Raw genomic sequence first — 18,779 nt, 5'->3', positions numbered from 1 at the left:
AGAGACTGTAATAATGAAAATACATTTTGTTGTAGCTTAATTGCACACATATCACTGTCTTCAAAAATACTGTGTAGACAATAAACAGGAAATGTGGTGTCTCCTGGATGTGTTTTTAATTTAAGAAAGGACATCATCTGCTCATTCAAGCATACTGGGAGTTCTGTATGTTAATATATGGGGTGATTAACAAGATCAGCATCCTGTGCTCCCTGCTGTTCTGCTCCCTGCTGCTTTTAAACAGGATGAGAGGAACTGATATGATAGGCCAGCTTCACCTCTAGTTAATCTGTTTCCAGAGATAACAATACATTCATCCTGCTCTGGCCTCTCTTCCAGATTGTTCTGTGCCTGTATTGAGATTCCACCCCAGTACAACCTTCAGCAATAAAAAAAAAAAGTCCTTTTTCCCCCCCAAAGATTTACTAAACAAGGGCGTCTATAGGTATGAGTCCTCATGGACCAGTGCAATCAAAAAACAATAGGCATCACAAGCACATTCGCTGTGACAGGTCTTTTCCTTGCTATATAGCTGTTATGGAATATAAAGTTTACGATGTCCAAAGAGAAGTATTTCCAAGCCTCAACTGAGGATTGAGCATTGTTGAGTCTCACCATTAGGAGAAGGAAATGGAGATGCTTTTCGCCAGGGTAGCATAAACCATCATCATGTGATATTTTAAATCATTAGGCCAAGGTGCAGGTCTGTAGCAAGTATACAGCTTCCTTGGCATGCATTATGCTTTCCTATATGGTGTATTCCTGTCATCTGGTATTATAAGATTCTTTAAAACCATCACTGTGAATTATGTGCAAATTCTGTTTAACAAAGGTCTGACATACACACAAAATTGGTATATGGTACGTACAAACACACGCAATTAAGTTGAGTCATCTTACAACCTTCTTGAGGCTAGAGTGTGTACACACGCACAACTCACAGTGACATTTCAATAAACCTATCAACGACCTCACTCCAACTATCTCCACCTATTCCATATATCAGCTGCATGGCTTTGCAAAGCAATAACCTAGCAAAGAGCACCAGAGTCAACCATCCACTCAGAATAAAACAGATTTATCGCATTGCCTTTTGTTGTTTTGTTTTTTTTGTTTTTTTTTTTTAACTTTTTTCTTCCCATGAAGCTGCAATATGCTTGAAGGTCATTTATTGGCTCATGAATGTTATACTGCATTTATAGAGCTTCAGGGAATGCCATTTTAAAAAAGAAGAATAGGCAAGGGAGTAAACTGAAAAGAAACACTTGAGAGAGCCTTGCACTTTCAGTTTTCATTGGTCATGTGTGAGTGTGTGTGCATCTGTGATTACGTATATCTGTATTATACATACTGTGTGTATTTATCCAGTATTATACCTTGTCTCTATACTGCGCTGATGTTTTGCCAAGTATTTCTATCTGTGAGCTGCCTTCACATGAATAGGTTGTATATGGGCATGCATATTTTTTATCCCTCTGCACTGTATTAATTGATGTGTGAGTGTGTAAGTGTGTCTCTCTGTGTGTGACTGTATAGACTATATGTTTTTAGCCTACAGTGTAGACAGTGGACTATGAGTTAATTCTGCAATATTATTTATATTTTCCAAAGCCCACTCCTGTCCCTATTCACAGCAGGATTAACTTGCTTCTGTCAATACCCGCTCCTTCACGTTTTAATTTAGAGAGGATTCATGGAAGTCTATTTCTTCTCTTCACAGGCTGAACTGTTTGAACAAACTAGATTGCGAAGAGACTGCTAAAGAACCAAAAGTGTCTGAGGTGGTTTTGAGGCTCACCTTCCCACAATAGGTTGGCAGTTGAGGAAGAGTTCAAACTGTAATTTTCCTGTAGGCTTTTGACAGCTTTGATCAATAATCCCACAATCACTAACAGCGAGTCACAAGACATATGAGAAGTCAAAAAAAACAAAGTGATTAGATGACAGTTTGTTCAGGCACTGCGATACTGCTCCTCTCTGCTCGCTGGATCTCCTTGAGGAGAGGGATGAAAAGAACAAGCGTGTACAATACGTGATTTGTTTTTCTATATTCTGTGTTGGCATGTAGGTGTATTTCCGTTTTCCCTTCTGTGTGTTTCAAAGTTCATTTTTGAAGCGCTGCGTGTGTCCTTGTCATTTCTGGCAGGCTGTGTAACCCCAGCTGTTTGTGATTTTGCCAGTTGTTTCCTGGTGTCCCTGTAAAGATTCTCTTTTTTCACATGAAGAGGAATATTTAATTTCTAAACTGCGGAGCGGAGAGCTGATAATGGTTGCTGTTCTGCATGCAGATGTTTCATGTTTTGTCTTGGCAGATAGTGTCTTGAACTTGGCTCTGCTTTGGCTGTCAACCAACATGTTGTTTTGGTTTACTTGACCTCTCTCTGTGCTTCTCTGACCAAGCATGGGAAGCTTGTGCACTTTTCAGAAACATGCGTCATTGCACAGCTCAGTCGGCCATGTAAGGGATAAGATGTTAAGTTTTGTCATTTGTTTTGTTAATTGTGTAATGTTATAAAATATAAATGGGTTGCTACTGATGAAATTTCAGAGAAAGAAAAAGTGGTTGCACATAGTGACACAGACGCAATTGCATATCTCTTTGAAACAGCTCAACTGGAAACTTGCCTTTATGATTGTGAAGGTGCTACCTGTGCATTTGTGTTTGTGTATGTGTGGGTGGGTGTGTTTGTTCTCTCCCCAGCTCTCCAGAGGAAGCACTCAGCAGTCCCTCTCCACTAAAAGTGCTGAGTGTGAGGGATGGTGTCAGATGACAAATCTAAGGGACAAACTGCATCTAAAGCAGACATTCTTTATAGGCTGTCCTTCACCCCTCCAACTCTCTCTGACCACATTTCTCTCCATCTATTTCTCTCCTCTTCGTCTCTCAAATCATTGTAATTTGTTGTCCATGGTGAATAATGAAATATGCATATACATATGTAGCTCTCTTCTCTTCTCTTCTCTTCTCTTCTCTTCTCTTCTCTTCTCTTCTCTTCTCTGCTTTCTATTCTTCTTGTTTATCTATCCCTTCACTTCTTCTTAGAATAATAGAAAGCCAAAACAAAGTGATGCTGTGCATCAAAGAGATGACAGTGAGTTATCAACCCCCCCATGATTACTGACAGAGCATTTCACTGTGGGTAACCTCCGCTATGAACAACTTTCTCAGTGGGTGAGGTTTAGGGGTATGTTGGTATTGTAATTGTTGTGAAATTAAGGACAAAACACTGATTAAATCCTTTGGATAAACTGAAACACTGATGGTGGTGCAGGTAATAACAGGCGTATTTTTTAGACATTATGACTTAGAATATGAGATTTTCCCATCACAGCAGCAAAATGCTCCGACATACACACCAGTACACTCTTTGGTAAAAATATTTACTCTATGAGTTGATTCAGTTTCAGTCAGAAACACTTGTTTGTTAATATGGAGCTAGAAAATTGATAGTTAAATTTTGAAATTGAATTTGAAAACAAAACAAAACAAAACCTGAACTGAAAAAGGAAACATTGGCTTTGAAACACTTGTATTGGAAAAAGTTGCATTGGCACCGAAACAGGCATCAAAAAATTACAATCTTACAATCTTATCTTATTTTATTTTTTGTTTTTCAATTTCAATCTTCAGATTTATTCTTCATGTCTGCCTTTTTTCAGTGACAGCTTTTTTTTATGCCGTCTGTTTTTGTTTTTTTTTCAGTGCCGCTGGTTTTAAGTTTCAGCTTTCTGTCACCCTTTTGGCATAGAGAGGAGGGATTTGAGGGAGAGACTACATACCCAATATGCCTTGCAGTCTGATGAAGATACCCGAGGGCGATGGCAGAGATTTTGAGCCAGACTGTTGTAATTTTCGCTCTAGAACTTTTAATATGTCACTTTATTAAGATTTGATATTTTTTCAGGCGAGAAAGTAACCATATAGATTCCCAATATGTGGTTAATTCATCCAAATAACACCTGTTTGTAAATCTGCTGTGATGTTTTGGAGCTGCTGGCCAGGTGAGACCAGCATCATCTCAGCTGCTAGCAGAATGTTTAAACATTAACTGCATGGAAATAAATGCATTTCATATACACGAGAATTTTACCCCGTGGCAGTTATAGGTATGAATGCCTGTGTTTTTAATCTGGATTTATCTTCACTATTTTTAACAATAGGGGTTGCTACACAACATTATTTTAGGAAAAGTAAAAGACTGGAGGACAAAAACATAAAACATAGTAATGTACAATTGAAAAACCGCCATGGGTAAAGTGGTGGTTCTATTGTTAATGCCTATGTTTTATTTTTCAGTGGAACTGTTTTCATTGACAATACTTGTTTCAGTGCCAATATAACATTCTCCAATACAAGTGTTTCAATGCCAATGTTTCCTTTTTCAGTTCAAATTGTATTTTCAATGTCAAATTTTACTTGCAGTGCCAAAATTTAACTATCACTGTTCTAGCCCCATATGTCAAGGAATTGGCCATGTATAGTAAATAGTTATGCAGTTAAAGGTAGAGTCAGTCATTCTGGAGAACGATTGTTGATATTTGAACTAAACACCCAAACAAATACACCCCTCCCTTCATGCTCCTTCAGAAACTCCGACCCCCAAATTCATGGACGCCCATTGCCAAGGCAACGACCAAAAGGGAAATATAGCGCAATTCAGTGCGATGCGTCAGCTGTAGTGTCACTTCTGTTCCTTTCACACCCACACACACATTATCATGAGCAGAAAAAAATTGCGCTTCACTAAACACGATAGAAACACTGGATGCAATTTGGAGCGTAAAAAATGCATGGGGTCTCCGTGACACTGTCTTGGATTCAGTGTGGATTAATACATTTAATAAAATGGAAGCGTATCTGTTCCGTGAGAAAACACTTTCTATGTTGATTGGCCACAGCCTCTCTCTCTCTCTCTTCAGTTCGCCAGCCCTCCCTCACCATTCAATGTGCGCTGGAGACGGTAGACTGTCACGTCCTCACACAGACAGCTGCTCTGATGACTTCCCTCTATCCTGTGCATGAGCAGCATGAATCAGCCTGTTGCTGATTGGCTGGAATAGTGTTGTGTGTCTCACTCCACGCCACTGTGTTTACATGCCCCCGGGCTGTGTACGAACACCAGGTTTTTTCTTTAACATAGAAGGGACAGCTAGTGGACTAGCTAGTGAGGAGATATTCGCTGAATTTGACAAAAAGTGTATTGGATTAGAATCACTGACTTTACCTTTAAATCGCGCATAAAAGGCTCTGCTCTTCTCTGAGCAGTGATGAGGATTCTGCATAGAGAGCTAACCCTCCTTAATAAACATACATTAATGAACATTAATCTTAGTTACATCAACAATCTGAAAAATACCATATAAGCTGAGGCACCAGACAGCGTTGGTATGAGTGTAATCAGAAGAGCACACAGTGATAGCATCAGGTTATAATATGTTCATGCTGTACACCTTCATGATTGGATGTTACTGGCCACAGAGCTGTAAATGAGCCAATGAGAATGAGCTGATGCCAGTCAGCCTATACAAGTGAGACTTAAGTGCTCTGCCTGAACTGAAGGTATCCTTCATTTATGAAGTGTCAGTTCTAGCGAACGTTTTCTCAGAAAGTGGAACACGTTCTTAAGCGATAAATAGTTTAAATCGGAAATTAATTATATATATCAATCATTTCTCCTCTCCACCACTGTTGCATTTCTTAACTTTTTTGTCCAGCTGCCAAATGGCTAGTGAATGTTCAGATTTTAAAAGCCACTCAATAGATTACCATTGTTGTTTTGGCTGGTGAGTGAAACAAATCAAGCAGCCACCTGCATATTTTACCAGTATTTGCCTGGTGGCTGGTGCTAATTTTGTGCTGCGCCTGTCTATATTGCTTTCATTTGTATCTAGCCTTCTTGCATCTCATCTGTGTATATAACCCCCCTGCTGTCATCCACTGCAGTTTTTCCTCCCCTCTACTCTCCTTTATTTTTTATCATTCTCTCCCTGTCGTCCTCCTTCCCTCCAGTCAGTCCCTCCTAGTCTTCATCTCGCTTAGAGGGGGGCCGGGAGCCATGTTTCTACCTAATGATGCATTGCCGAGAGGAGAGAAAATTTGACAGTTAACAGCCTCCTCTCGCTCTTTCTCAGGCACGCACACACACACACACACACACATACACACACAGATGTGTCAGATATAGCCAAGGATACACTGGAGTCACACACAGCCTATTAATGCAGCAAAGTTGAGCCAGCTACTTGATGCTAGCCTCTGCACGTCATTTCTCAAATCTAACTTTTCTCTTGTCACATGAAACTGAATTGGCCTGAGGGACATAAGATGCTTTGTGATCAGTGTGATCATATAGTCATACATATACAAACACATACAAGAGTATGCATTCATATACAGGACACATGTACATACAAAATCACTCTTCTTTCCTTCTCACTGGAATAAGCTGCTAGGAGAGAACATGTCGGACTCTCACTATATGCTGGAAGATCAGAGAGAGATGGAGGGAAGGGTTGTATAATGAATTTCATGCATTTCTGCCATATAGGATCTGTAGAATAGAATAAAACCCAGAATCAACAATTGGCTTCAAGGCGGACATAATATAAAATGTTTAATCTTACATACACTAGAAGATAGAGACCTCATAATTGTTAGTTTAAAGCTCTGAAATAGCCACAGGTGCTCAAGTAAAACTCGTCACTTAAAGGTAAACCCAAAACCCCAAGAGGTTTTACCACCTTTACTTTTTAAAACCAATTACAAACTTTCATGTTATCTTTACTCTCAAGTCACAGTCAGATGTAGACGATGTAGAGACCCTATAGGTGTTGGGTGGTTGGGTTACATGCAGCATTTTATCATTATTAAAACCTACTCCGACTCATTTAGTGACACAGATCTAGTTAGAGTATCTTGTGGTTTACACATTTTGCCCTGCAGGATGGCTGATGAGATGAGAAGACTTTCCTCTTCATGGATATTGCTGTTGCTCATTTGAACTCACTGGAATGTTCACATCCAACATCCTTTTTTCGTCTGTGATTTTGAAAGCAATCAGATAACGAACCGCAACAGATATCACTTCCATTTTGCAATTTGAGCTGATTTTCAGGAGGTGAATACAGTTGGAAATCTTGACTTCACTATTTTGCCAAGGCTACAACTCGTGATGCCCTGAGAAAGATATTAGAGTCTATAAAAATGTGTCTCCACATACCTGGAATTGTATGTATTTACTTATATAAATTATCCAGGGATCAAGGGTGGTATTTTTGTATTTTGTATGTAAATATTTTTCATTTATTTCATTGATAAGTTGGAATCTTTTTTATCACAAAAGCAAAGCGAAGAGAAAACTAGGGGATGAAAATATTTGATATGTGTTATTGTGAATTTTTTGGGATTAAAGACAGAGCGAAAAAAAAACACACATGCCAGTGGTGGCTGCCATATGTTTCATACTTTGATTGACTCAAACACATGCAAATGCACTCATTGATTTACAGACTAATTATATATTCATATGCAGGACTTCCATGCATATGTGTGTGTGCATATATTTACACATTTGTGATTGTTTGTGTGCCTTTAATTTGCATGCAGATTTTCCCGGCTTTCATTTTAGCTTAACTCTCTTCTCTCTTCCCCCACTCTCTCCCCCTCTCTCTTCTTGCTTAACCCTCCTCTCCTCTCTCTCTCTCTCTCTCTCTCTCTCTCTCTCTCTTTTTCTTTCTAATGAGATGACATGGCTACAGTGTTCTTCCACTCAGTGACAGCCTCTCTGTTGCCAATTAGTGGTGGAGTCACCATCTCTCTGTTTGCCTTCGGAGATTACATCTCTGTTTGTGTACACAACCCACAAATGAGACGATGCACTCAAAGGCCGGAGATCTAGTCTACAAATGTACTATATAGGGAGGTGCGTGTGTGTGTGTGTGTGTGTGTGTGTGTGCATACTCTATACAGGTTATATGAACTGTATTTATACAATATATAGAACTCAAATCATTCCTAGTTGGTGTGCTCTTGTTTGTGAGTTCATTAGACCATTGCTGTCTGTGTGTGTAGAGCAGAAGGCTTTCCTTATGGTTCTATGCCAGTTTGTCTTTGTGTTCATCTGAGCGTGGTTGTGTGTAATCCTCAGATGCCATTTTTTTCAGTATAGTCTGTCATCCACCTTGATCATAGTGTTTACCTAAAATGAGGAGAAAATGGGAGAAAAATAAACAGAAATCTAAGCCCCTAAAAACAGGATATATTGCGTAGCTCTCAGCATTCAAACTGGCATGGGTAAAAATTGTGCAGCAGTGTAGGTTAAAGGGGCACACACTTTGCCCACACTGTGATCATGAACTGTTAATACTCCCTGTCAGTGCCCCTGACTGAGACACTGGCAGAAGAACTGGAGTTGATCCCAGGCGCTGCACTGCGGCTGCCCACTGCTCCTAGTGTGGGTGTAAAGGATGGGTCAAATACAGAGGATCAGTTTCCCCACGGGGATCAATAAAGTTCTTCTTCTTTTTCTTTTTCTTCTTTTTCCTCTAAAGCAGTTAAACACTCCTGAAAAGGACATGTTGTATGTCAACATGTATCTGTGTAGAGATGGAACAACACTTCATTCGATACTTTCAGCACTAGGTATGTTGAAGATGTGTTAACACTAACACATACTCCTGCTTACAGCCAAGTCTAGTGAGGAGGAGTTCTTCTGATCTGTCATTTTTACTGAATCATATTCCATCTTGAGCTGTGCTGTATAGTACCTGTACCTCTGCGGGGCCCCACAGCCTAGCAATGCAAAATCATAGAAAGGGTTTCTGACTAATGTGAATTAGACAAAGGGTTCAGGTATTGAGTGTATTTTAAAAGACAATACTTGTTCAAAAAATGTCTGTTTGTTGCACAAACAATGCATTAGTGACTTTTGATCTAATTTACACATTAAGTTAAATTAAATTAAATTCACAATAAGTTTGTGAAACCCAGAAATTCACACAAAAAACAGCTGAATTTATTGCTTTCCTTTGTTTGTGCATTTCTGAGAGTCTCAGGATCAGCACCATGGACAGCGGTTGTGACATACTTTGCTGTAGACTTTTATAAATGATCCACTGGAGCACTACAGGAAAGCAGGAGAGAGCTGTATACTGTAGACTGATCTTTTGCAAAATATCTGATGAGAAAAATATTTACAATCAATTAAAAAGATAAAGATACACAGTGCTGTTGTCAGACTTTGCCTTTTGTGTGGCATAGGCTTAAGAGTTATTTTCCTGCACTATATTTAGTGCGGTCTGCTGTTTGAGTAAGCATAATTGATGCGCTACAGTACTTCATGTAAGTTATTGCTCACAACATTAATGACAAATTTGATACGTAAGGACTTAAATAGCTACTCAGTATCTGATAAGTATTTGGTGTCATAGTAATACAGATCAACATGCGCAAAAATACATATAGCCTTCTCTTTCTCAAACATACTGACATTTTCCCACACTTGCTAGAGTCTTATTCATAATTGTGTGTAGTGGTACAGGAGGCTTACACTTGCTGTCAGCAGCTGCTAGGGAACAGCATTATGGCCAAAACCTGCAATGCAGATGCAACACCTTCAGTCTATTTACATGCACAATGATTTACATGCATGTACACATTACTGTGTTTTCAAAGAACTGGGTAAGCTAATACACTGATTAATGGAATCTCACTCTGTCTTAAAACTAGGATGTATGGTATTAAGGTGATAACATTGTTTGAATTATTTAATCTTCTTAGTAATTAATAACAGAATTGACATGGAGAACTGGAGAACATGGAGAAATTGTGGTTAATGTAGAATGTGTACTGTATAACACTTACTGTGAATGTAATCCATAGTCACTCCCTGTCTCACAGAGTTTATCATCAAAAGTAGTAGTCAGACAGCAGTATCCTTTTCTCACACCCACAACCTACTCAGGGTATCTCAAGGCTCTGAACATCCTGTCAGTGCCTGCAAGTAAGCTCATCTGAGTTTGTTTAAAAACAACAATAAATCTCCTGATATATTTAATTTGTTTGATTTAGAGATGTGTAAGGGCAGCAGCAGCCAGTTACAGATTTATGAGCGCCTGCTCACGTGGCGGCGAATGGCAATCTGTTCAGTGCTGTGTCCCAGTAGAAAAATAACACCTCTCATAGCGGTGAATCATCATAGCTTCCGATTCACTGAAAACAAGCAGTTAATCTGATTCCCCATTCAGTTTTAAAACTACTCTGAAATTTCATGGTAGTAGCCTATTGATATTGTGACTGTGGAAGGGAAACACTGTGATGTTCAAGTGAAATAGGTTATTCTGTGTAACTCAGATAGGGTCTTATTCTGAGGCACATGCACTATTAGATAAAGAATGACAATGGTTGAGACTTCAGCGCTCGCAGGAATGCACTTTTTTAAAAAATATTTAAAAAATGTTATCTTATTTAAAATAGATGAGTTGAATTACTTTTAACTAAATGGTAAGATTTATGTTTATTACATAGTTCACAGCTTTGAATGCAGTTGACTTGAAAACTAACAAAATCCAAGATCACGTGAGATGGCTCCCTTCCCTTGACGTCGTCATAAAGGGAATGAGACGACCGATCAAATAGAGCCTCGGGAGGATTAAAGTATGATAAAAGTGACATTTTTGTCGACACAGAAGTGACCGCTCCTCAAACGACCGCTACCTCTAAATGAAAATGAACACTTGACATTCTCCCATGGTGATCAGCAGCACCTGCAGCCTTCATGTTATCTACATGTGGAGTGGGGAGGGAAGGAGGAAGCAGGGAGGGTTTAACAAAGGAAATATTAAAAAATCATTTTGCCAAAAGAGGCCACTACATTCTCTGTCACACACACACAAGGAGCACACTTTTTTTTTTAACATCACCCTGGATGTCTCTGTTCTCATGTGGCATTGTGTCTGTGTCGATTCACTTCACATTAAATGGGCCACACGCTCCCACTTTGTTGGAATTGTGAATGCTTTATTTTAACAGTGTGAATGAACTCCAAAGAAAGGAGCTGGCAGAGAAGCTTGCTAAGCCCTTTACACATCATAGAAAACTGTGCCGAAGGGCCTGTCTGCGATTTTATCATCGTCATGCTTGTCGCTCTGGTTTAGGCTTAGGGACTTGCATACTGTATCTGTCTCACACACACACACACATACACACACACACACACACACACACACACACACAGAGAGGCACATATGCTCAACTGCTCTCATGTACCTGCAGATACACACATACTCTACACATGATCAAACACATGCATGCGCATCCTCATGTGCACACACACAGACAATTATTTAACAAGACTGAGAGTCCCACAAAGACACACTCAAGCTCAGACACCTATGGGATTAAAGAGACATATACACACATTAACTTGAAGCCACTTTCCATTGCTCAATGGCCAGTGATCTCCCCTTCATCTCCTTTTGAAAGCCAACTGCGCTACAATGGTATTCAGAGAACTTTTTGCACTTTTTTACTGTGTGTGCTATTATGCTCCATCTCCTACCATCTTAAGAGGACAGAATAAAAAAGCACATGTCTATGTTTCTTTTTCTTTTGGTGCTGATAAAAAGCTTGTCATTGGCCGCAGCTTCTTCTTTACTTGCATTTCTTTCTCTCTCCTCAAATCCATTAAAAAGAGAAGTGGTCAATAGCTGTTTTTATACAAGAGAGAAGTGAATGTATAAGCGCTCTAGCTTATTGGCTGTGGCTGCACTTTTGTTGACACATTGCCTTAGATTGAATGCTTTGTTACTTTTATGTGTATTGTTGGAGCAAGCACTTGCGTCTGGACCGGAGTTAGTCTGCACGTGTCTGTGTGAGCATGCAAGGGTTTGTGTGTGCTTGCACAGGCTAATCTATCAAAACAAGTGTTTGTGATTGCCAGTGGATGGATGACCTTTGGGGCCTCCCTGGAGTCCCCTGTCACATCACGTGGTGGAGATAGAGGAGAGGCGGGGAAAGAGCTGACAAAGAAGTCAAGGAAGACACTTGCCGGGTGAATAAGTGTGTTTTTTTAATCCGTTGTTCATGGAAGGGTTTTGCTGAGCATGCTTGCTCTTTTTCAGCATCACGCTGCTTCATATTTATGCACTTGCACACGGTCTCACCTGGCAGCTGCCCAGTACAGCCACACTCTACTGCTATACTTTATATTAGTGTGCTGCTTGCTCTACAGGAGCCAATAGAGAGTGAGTGCCCTGCTCAAGGGCACACTGCCAGTAAGTGTTGAGAGAAGACAGTGTTTACACATTCACTTTACTTGCCCAGAATTTCCCAGCTGGTCTGAGAAATTCAAAATTGCAGCCTTCTGGTCACAAGCCATTTCTCTAATCTTTAGGCCACCACCACCCCTAGCTGAGTGAATAAATTGTGTCTCTTGAATATTAAATGGAATATATCCATTTTACACACTTGTCCTTTCAGTATGTCCTTTCTCTGATGTTTTTTTATATAATACATACTTACAATCACTTACTGAAGCTTATTTTCTAATTCAAAATCTTCCAAAGAGCATGTCCTGCAGCAAACGTCTCAAGTCAAATCACTCTCAGAAAAGATGAACAACAAATTAACAAGTCTTTCTGGGTACTTATTTAAATGATGTCCCTTTTTCAGGTTAATATTTTCTTTTCGTGGTCTATTTACAGACATTTGCATGTTTTTATGATCAAAAAGCACCTAGTTGTACAACTGTACAAGTCATGGATGTCTGCTCAATGCCCTCTCTTCTGAATGGCTTACTGTTTTCTGAGTGACGCATGCCCAGGCCAACCACAGGTAACACATTGTAGCACACAGAGAGCAGAGGAGAGCAACTAGTGCGACCATAAATGACAGCAAAACCCAGTAGAGACTCTCACACTGAGTGCACATAAATTAGGTGAATAACATAAAAAACAGATTTTGTTTCTTTCAGGAGGGGTTGACTGGCAATGGTAGGGGAAACGCTGAGTGTACAGTTGTGACATCCAACAGCTTGTTTAAAGGCATAGTTTCTGGATAAAGACTGTGTGCATTTCCCCGTGGACTGAGCGTTATGATACTTCCACAGTATTTATACAGCACCTAGACCTGCTTTATAATCAAAGAAGAAATGGAAATTTCCCTTTCTACATTATGTCCCCTTTAAAATGCATGCCAAAATGTGTAGTACATGAGCTCAACAAGATGTCAATTGAAGCCAGATGTTGCATCTCTCTGCCAATATACACAGCACTGCAGATTCATCAGTGAATACTACCATTAGTAAATCACTGCATTGCTTGACAAGGAGATGCTGCCAACTGAGCAGCACCAAGTTTGTAGATAGCTTGTAGACACCTGCTTACTGGGTGTGCTGTGAGGGGATGTGTGAGCACACACAAGCACACACACACACACACACACACACACACACACACACACACACACACAAACTGGCACATAGAGCTGCAATGGCATTTAGGCGGTGACATTTTCCAAGTGACATTTTGTCTGTGGCCAAACCCATACTCACTGAGCGTGAACCCAATCATGTTGTCTCCTACACCGTCATGGAGCCAACACATACATGTGCACTTGCACACATGTGCACATGAACACACACACTCACACAGACTTGTCAAATGTTTAGGGCCTGTTTAGGCCAGGTTAAAAAAATCTAGAGCCAACAGACTTTAATAGATATTCCAAACCCGTCTTGGAATTTCAACAACCTTTCAAGCCATAATCCTGATTTCTCAGCCTCAAAGCTGTCTTGACCTTGGAAAGTCCACGCCTGTCAACCATACATTCCTTTTTTGTAAAATATACAGTAGAACTTCATTTAAAAACTGGTCTTTTATATGTCCTTTTTTCTACATTAATTGAATTGTGGTGACAGACAGTAAAATCATTTTCAAAGGTTTTCTGCTAATATACCAAGGTGAAGGCAAGATTGCTGAAAACAAAGCATATGCCTTGCTCTAATGAGGTTGACTAATTGGACTTCATTCTATTTTATACAAAGACCCTGATTTATAGATGTGTGTTTTACAGCTGCAAACATCATTAAATTAAATGCCACTATGACCTAAGGGCTTCAGAGATTGCCGAAAATATCAAATTGACCAGCTGAAAACAATAAATGGATACACCTGCAAGTATTAATTAAAAAAAGGATAAGAAAACTACAGAGAGTGGCTCAAATTGGATATACAGCAGCTAATGCATTTAACATTTCATGAATGACGCTTTAATACTTGTGGAATTTTACAATTTCAATGATAGGGGTGTACACTTGTCACCTTTCGGCAAAATTCACCGTTTTGAATCCAAAATAGATCATTTGTGTGATTCATGTAGATCCAATGAGTTTTTGAATTTGGGGGTGAGAGGAATGTGTTTAGAGAGAGACAGAGATACAATTCATTCTCTATCTCGTTAGTGGACTTTGATTGTGTAAAAAAAGCAATGAGGGTTGCATCAACCAGATGTTGCTCTTTGCAGATTGTCACACTCCCAAGCCAGTGGGATTGTTTCAAGCAGGTAGTTCCAGGTCTGAAAAGTGACGCCATTTTGTTCTCTCTAATGGCCAGCAGGGGGAGACTCTACTGGTTCCAAAAAGAAGTCAGATTGTATAGAAGTCTATGAGAAAATAACCCTACTTCTCACTTGTTTTATTACCTCTGTAAATAGTTTCCTAAAGGGTTTACGGTCTCAGTTGCTAGTTTCAGGTTTCTCAAATGCAGCATGATGTTCATTTGGTAAATTATGGTCCCATTTAATTTAAATTTGACGATAAAGCAGGGTATTAGTTGACGTCACGAATTTTTAAATCGCTTTTCTCGGCGTCTGGCGTCATCACAATGTAAAGTCTATGGGCCGAGCATGGATGTATCATAAGACCTCTTATGATACATCCATGGAGCCGAGCGGGAACTCGCGAGCGGGGCCAGCAGGAGAAACACTACTGCGCATATTCAGTGCACAACGCAGAAGCAAACCCGGAAACTAGAAACTTTTTTGGCGCATGCGCCAGGCGAGCAATTCCACTGACTGAATGGGCGCCATTTTTAGTCCGGTATCCAGCTCTTACAATGCATCCATGCTGTAAATGCACCGTGCTAACGAAGCTAGCAGCTAGCGTTAGGGCCAGCTCCACCCTCTTGTTCAAACTTGGTCACTTCTCATTACTTCTGGCTCCAAATATCCAAAATGGCGACGGCCAAAATGTCAAACTCAAGGCTTCAAAACATCCACGTTTAAAACGGGAGTCCCCAAACCAATGGGTGATGTCACGGTAGCTACGTCTATTATTTATCCACTCTATGGATTGTTTACAGTATGCGTGCGTGGGACACAGACCAGAGCGGTACATCTAAACACAGAGCATCGCTCAACGAGTGACAGTTCAAACATCGGAATTCGACATGACAGAATAACAACGGTAAGATTAATATTATTGTTGTTGAATGTTCAGTAAGTGAAAACGAGTAACCATAAACAATGGGCAGATATATAACAGTTTGCTACAGGTAGTAGCTGGCCAGCTAATGTTAGCCTTGCGCTTGGCAAGTTCACGTTTACAATTCAAAGTAATGTAAATGTAAATGTTACCCTAGTCTAACCACAACGGACTTCAGTCTGACAAATACCGTCACTCCAACTTTGTCAGTCAATTCACTGCCACCGCTAAAATGCATTTATATTACGAGCAGGGGAGTGTCGCATATATAGTTCATCACTTTTATGTTGATTTTGTCGGAAGCATGTGTAATTAGAGTCCTGATGTCTGACACTCAGCTTTCAGCAGCTGCTTCTGTTCTAGATGCCAGTTTAGCTGTAGCATGAGCCTCAGATAGCCTCCAGTCAACAACTCAGTGGAGTTTTCACAACGTTATGCTTCAGAGTTTATCAACACACTGTCTGAGCAAATCCAGGCATGCAGTGACTCTTTTTCTTCATCCGGAGGTAGGGAGGAGCGTTTGTTTTATAGTTTGTGCGGCGAAACGCAATCTCATTAAAAAGAGGTCAGTCTGGTGGCGCAACCGCATACTACAGTAAATCTACAGAATTGTTTCTGACAGTTACGCCGCACGTCCCTTTTTCATCGACAATTAACCCATAATCAATGAGTCATTGACATCCCTACTTTATATCATCTATTTTCTCTGTACCAATAGGCCCAATGTGCAACATAGCCAAGCCTATGTGAAATTTCTTAATAACCTAAACGTGGGTGTGGGTGGATGTGTTTTAAGGCCAGGCACCACAGTTGAATAGGGACAAGATAAATTTTGTTCTTCTCTCAGAATGAAACTTTTTGATATAGACACACATACATAGTATTTCTGTATTATAACCTTTATTTTTTTTATCATGAAATTATGCAAATTAGGCAAACTCATGAAATAAGTCAGAACAAATATAGCAATATCAGTTGTGTTGTCTTCCCTTAATCTTATGTGTAAACCAATAATTAATAAGAAAATAAAGACTTATGTACTGAAAAGTTATGTAGATGGTTGATTATTTGAAAGAGTAAAAACTGAGAAAAGCTTTTCGAAAGAGAAAAAGTATCAGTCTGATTTCATAGACAAAAGGAAAACTGGCAATAGAAAAACTGTTCAAAAGCATTGTCTTCCCTTAAAACACTATGGTCGAGTATTTAAACTCGATGGCTGCATTAGAGAATATGGTTATGTGTAGAGTGGTGCTGAAATCTCATAATTTTACATGTTGTGTTTTTTGTTTAGCTGTAACATGTTTTACAAATTGCAGATAGGGAATATGACTTGGCTGCAGCCTGAAAAAATTTCAGTCAAAATATTTCTTTTGCTTTAATCCCTGTTTCTCCCTCCCTCCCTCTCTCTCTCTCTCTCTCTACTAAAATATAACGGAAGCTGTATTTTCCATTTGATTTGTCAGTTGTTGTGCATGTTGTGTTTCTGTTTTGTCTGATTAACTTTATTGTATAGTGGATGCAATGCACTTTAATACACCCCCAGGGGGTTCACATATTTGTCATCTTTTTCACACCCGACGAGTTTGCACCCCTGAATGAGTATCAAATAAGGCCAGGATCAAAAAGTGTTTGTGAAGTACTTTTTAAAGATTGTTTTCAATACGAAGGGAAATCAACTGCTTACCCAGCCTATGCTTTGTTAAGGTTTTGGAGTTGGAGAAAGAACAGCCACATACTCAAATCAATGCAGGTTTCACATGTATTGGTTAAGCTTTCAGTCTATAAGACCTCATCAAAGCATACTCTCTCTTCTATATGATAGGGTTACTAGTTTTTGTGTTCATTATATGACATCAGATTGCAGGTCCTGCTTTATGATTGTCTTCTCTTAGAAACCAACAGAAAAAAGTACATGAGCTTATCAGAGAGTGAGCCAAACAGTAAATGTGGTCTCTCTAGCAGAAAGAAATCTCCAAAGGAATCTAGAAACAGTTCTATTGATGGCAGGCAAGGAAGGAAAGGCTGTTAATGAACTCAATTTATCTGTAAATGGAGACTGAATTATTTTGTATTAAGTACTGTAGCTTTAGTACTACAGAGACCAAATGATTTTCTCTGCTTTGTTCCATGGCTGTGCTGTATTACTTGTATGTTATTTGTGTATGCCAAGTGCAAGTGCATATACAGTGTTTTATCAGGAGACTTGAATATTATGTTTGTCCATGTCTGCTTGCCGGTGTGGGTAATATTGAATTAGCTGTTGCTCAGGGAGCAAGGGAAAGACAGAAAAAGGATGTGAGTATTTACAGTGGGAACTGTGTAGTGAATAGCCCTCCTTATATAATACACCCTAATTAGACGATTCATCACAAGTTAAATACAGTAGAACTTTACACAGTATTCACAGATAAAGAGAGTGAGTTAGGGATTAGTTTGTGCACCACATGTGAAAACTAGACAATCTATTACTCTGGACAGTTAATCACAAAGGAGTTAATCACTGTAGCTCTTCACCAACAGGTTCACACACATTCAATCAAGCATACAGCAACAAACACACAGAGGCATTCAGGAGACGGGCAAAATAGGCGTAACCGAATTACATCGACAACGGCTGCGACTCAGGCGATTTTTCAGTGGACTTCCAATTAGGAGAATCTTTCTGCACCTACAGAGATTTAACAATGACCGTTTGCGTTTTCAAAACAGCATGAGAGGAGCAGCAGACTTTGAAAAGGTCAGACAGTTTCTTTGTGAACAACAGGTGCAATTGTCCAAAAGAATACAAAATGATTGAATGCTGCAAGTTAAACAGTCTTGACAAAGCTTTACAACTTAAATCAATAAGGTGAGCAAAGAGGAGCTGAGCTGTACCTGAGTAATAACTCAGGTACACTTCTAAACTAATTGATAAGAAACCTTTGTATTTATATATATCCTTTATATATCACCTTTATCAACAATTATGTAATTAGAAATTCAAGGAGTGCAGTGCTGTCTTTGTTTTTCTGGTTTTCTCTGTAGAAGAGACCTAAATTGATTATCAATACTTTTTTGAGTGTAGACTGAATTGTATCTATTTACTTACCTCTTGTTGATTTTATATTGTAATCATTTAAGGTTAAGTATGGTGTAGCTGTTGATGGTGTTAAGGAGCATTTAAGATGTTCACATGATTTGATAAATACACAGCAAAATGTGATATCAACAAATGTATTACTTTCTTATTGGTGTTCAAACAATAACCAGCCGTTTTGTACCCCTTTTGACTATCCTTCTATCTCCAAATATTTACCTTCT

The 18,779-nt window shown here is 39.4% G+C and overlaps 1 protein-coding gene across 8 annotated transcripts in view; it reads left to right on the top strand.

Annotated features, from left to right (window-relative positions):
* The window catches only part of ctnnd2a (catenin (cadherin-associated protein), delta 2a), a 278,500-nt gene that overhangs the window by 71,604 nt on the left and 188,117 nt on the right, over window positions 1-18,779 (top strand). For 4 of the 8 annotated variants that reach the window (XM_067578416.1, XM_067578418.1, XM_067578415.1 and 1 more), the window contains exon 1: window positions 15,076-15,461. The exons of the other annotated variants lie outside the window; for them this stretch is intronic. In XM_067578416.1, the coding sequence (XP_067434517.1) occupies window positions 15,300-15,461 (162 nt within the window). In that variant the 5' untranslated portion in view covers window positions 15,076-15,299. Of the gene's footprint in view, window positions 1-15,075; window positions 15,462-18,779 lie in introns of those variants that run through there. 8 annotated transcript variants of the gene reach the window in all.

Source organism: Thunnus thynnus, chromosome 21, assembly GCF_963924715.1.
Source record: "Thunnus thynnus chromosome 21, fThuThy2.1, whole genome shotgun sequence".
NCBI classification, from domain to species: Eukaryota; Metazoa; Chordata; class Actinopteri; order Scombriformes; family Scombridae; genus Thunnus; species Thunnus thynnus.
The sequence above is the reverse complement of the archived record's forward strand: the minus strand, read 5'-3'. Positions and strand labels throughout refer to the sequence as shown.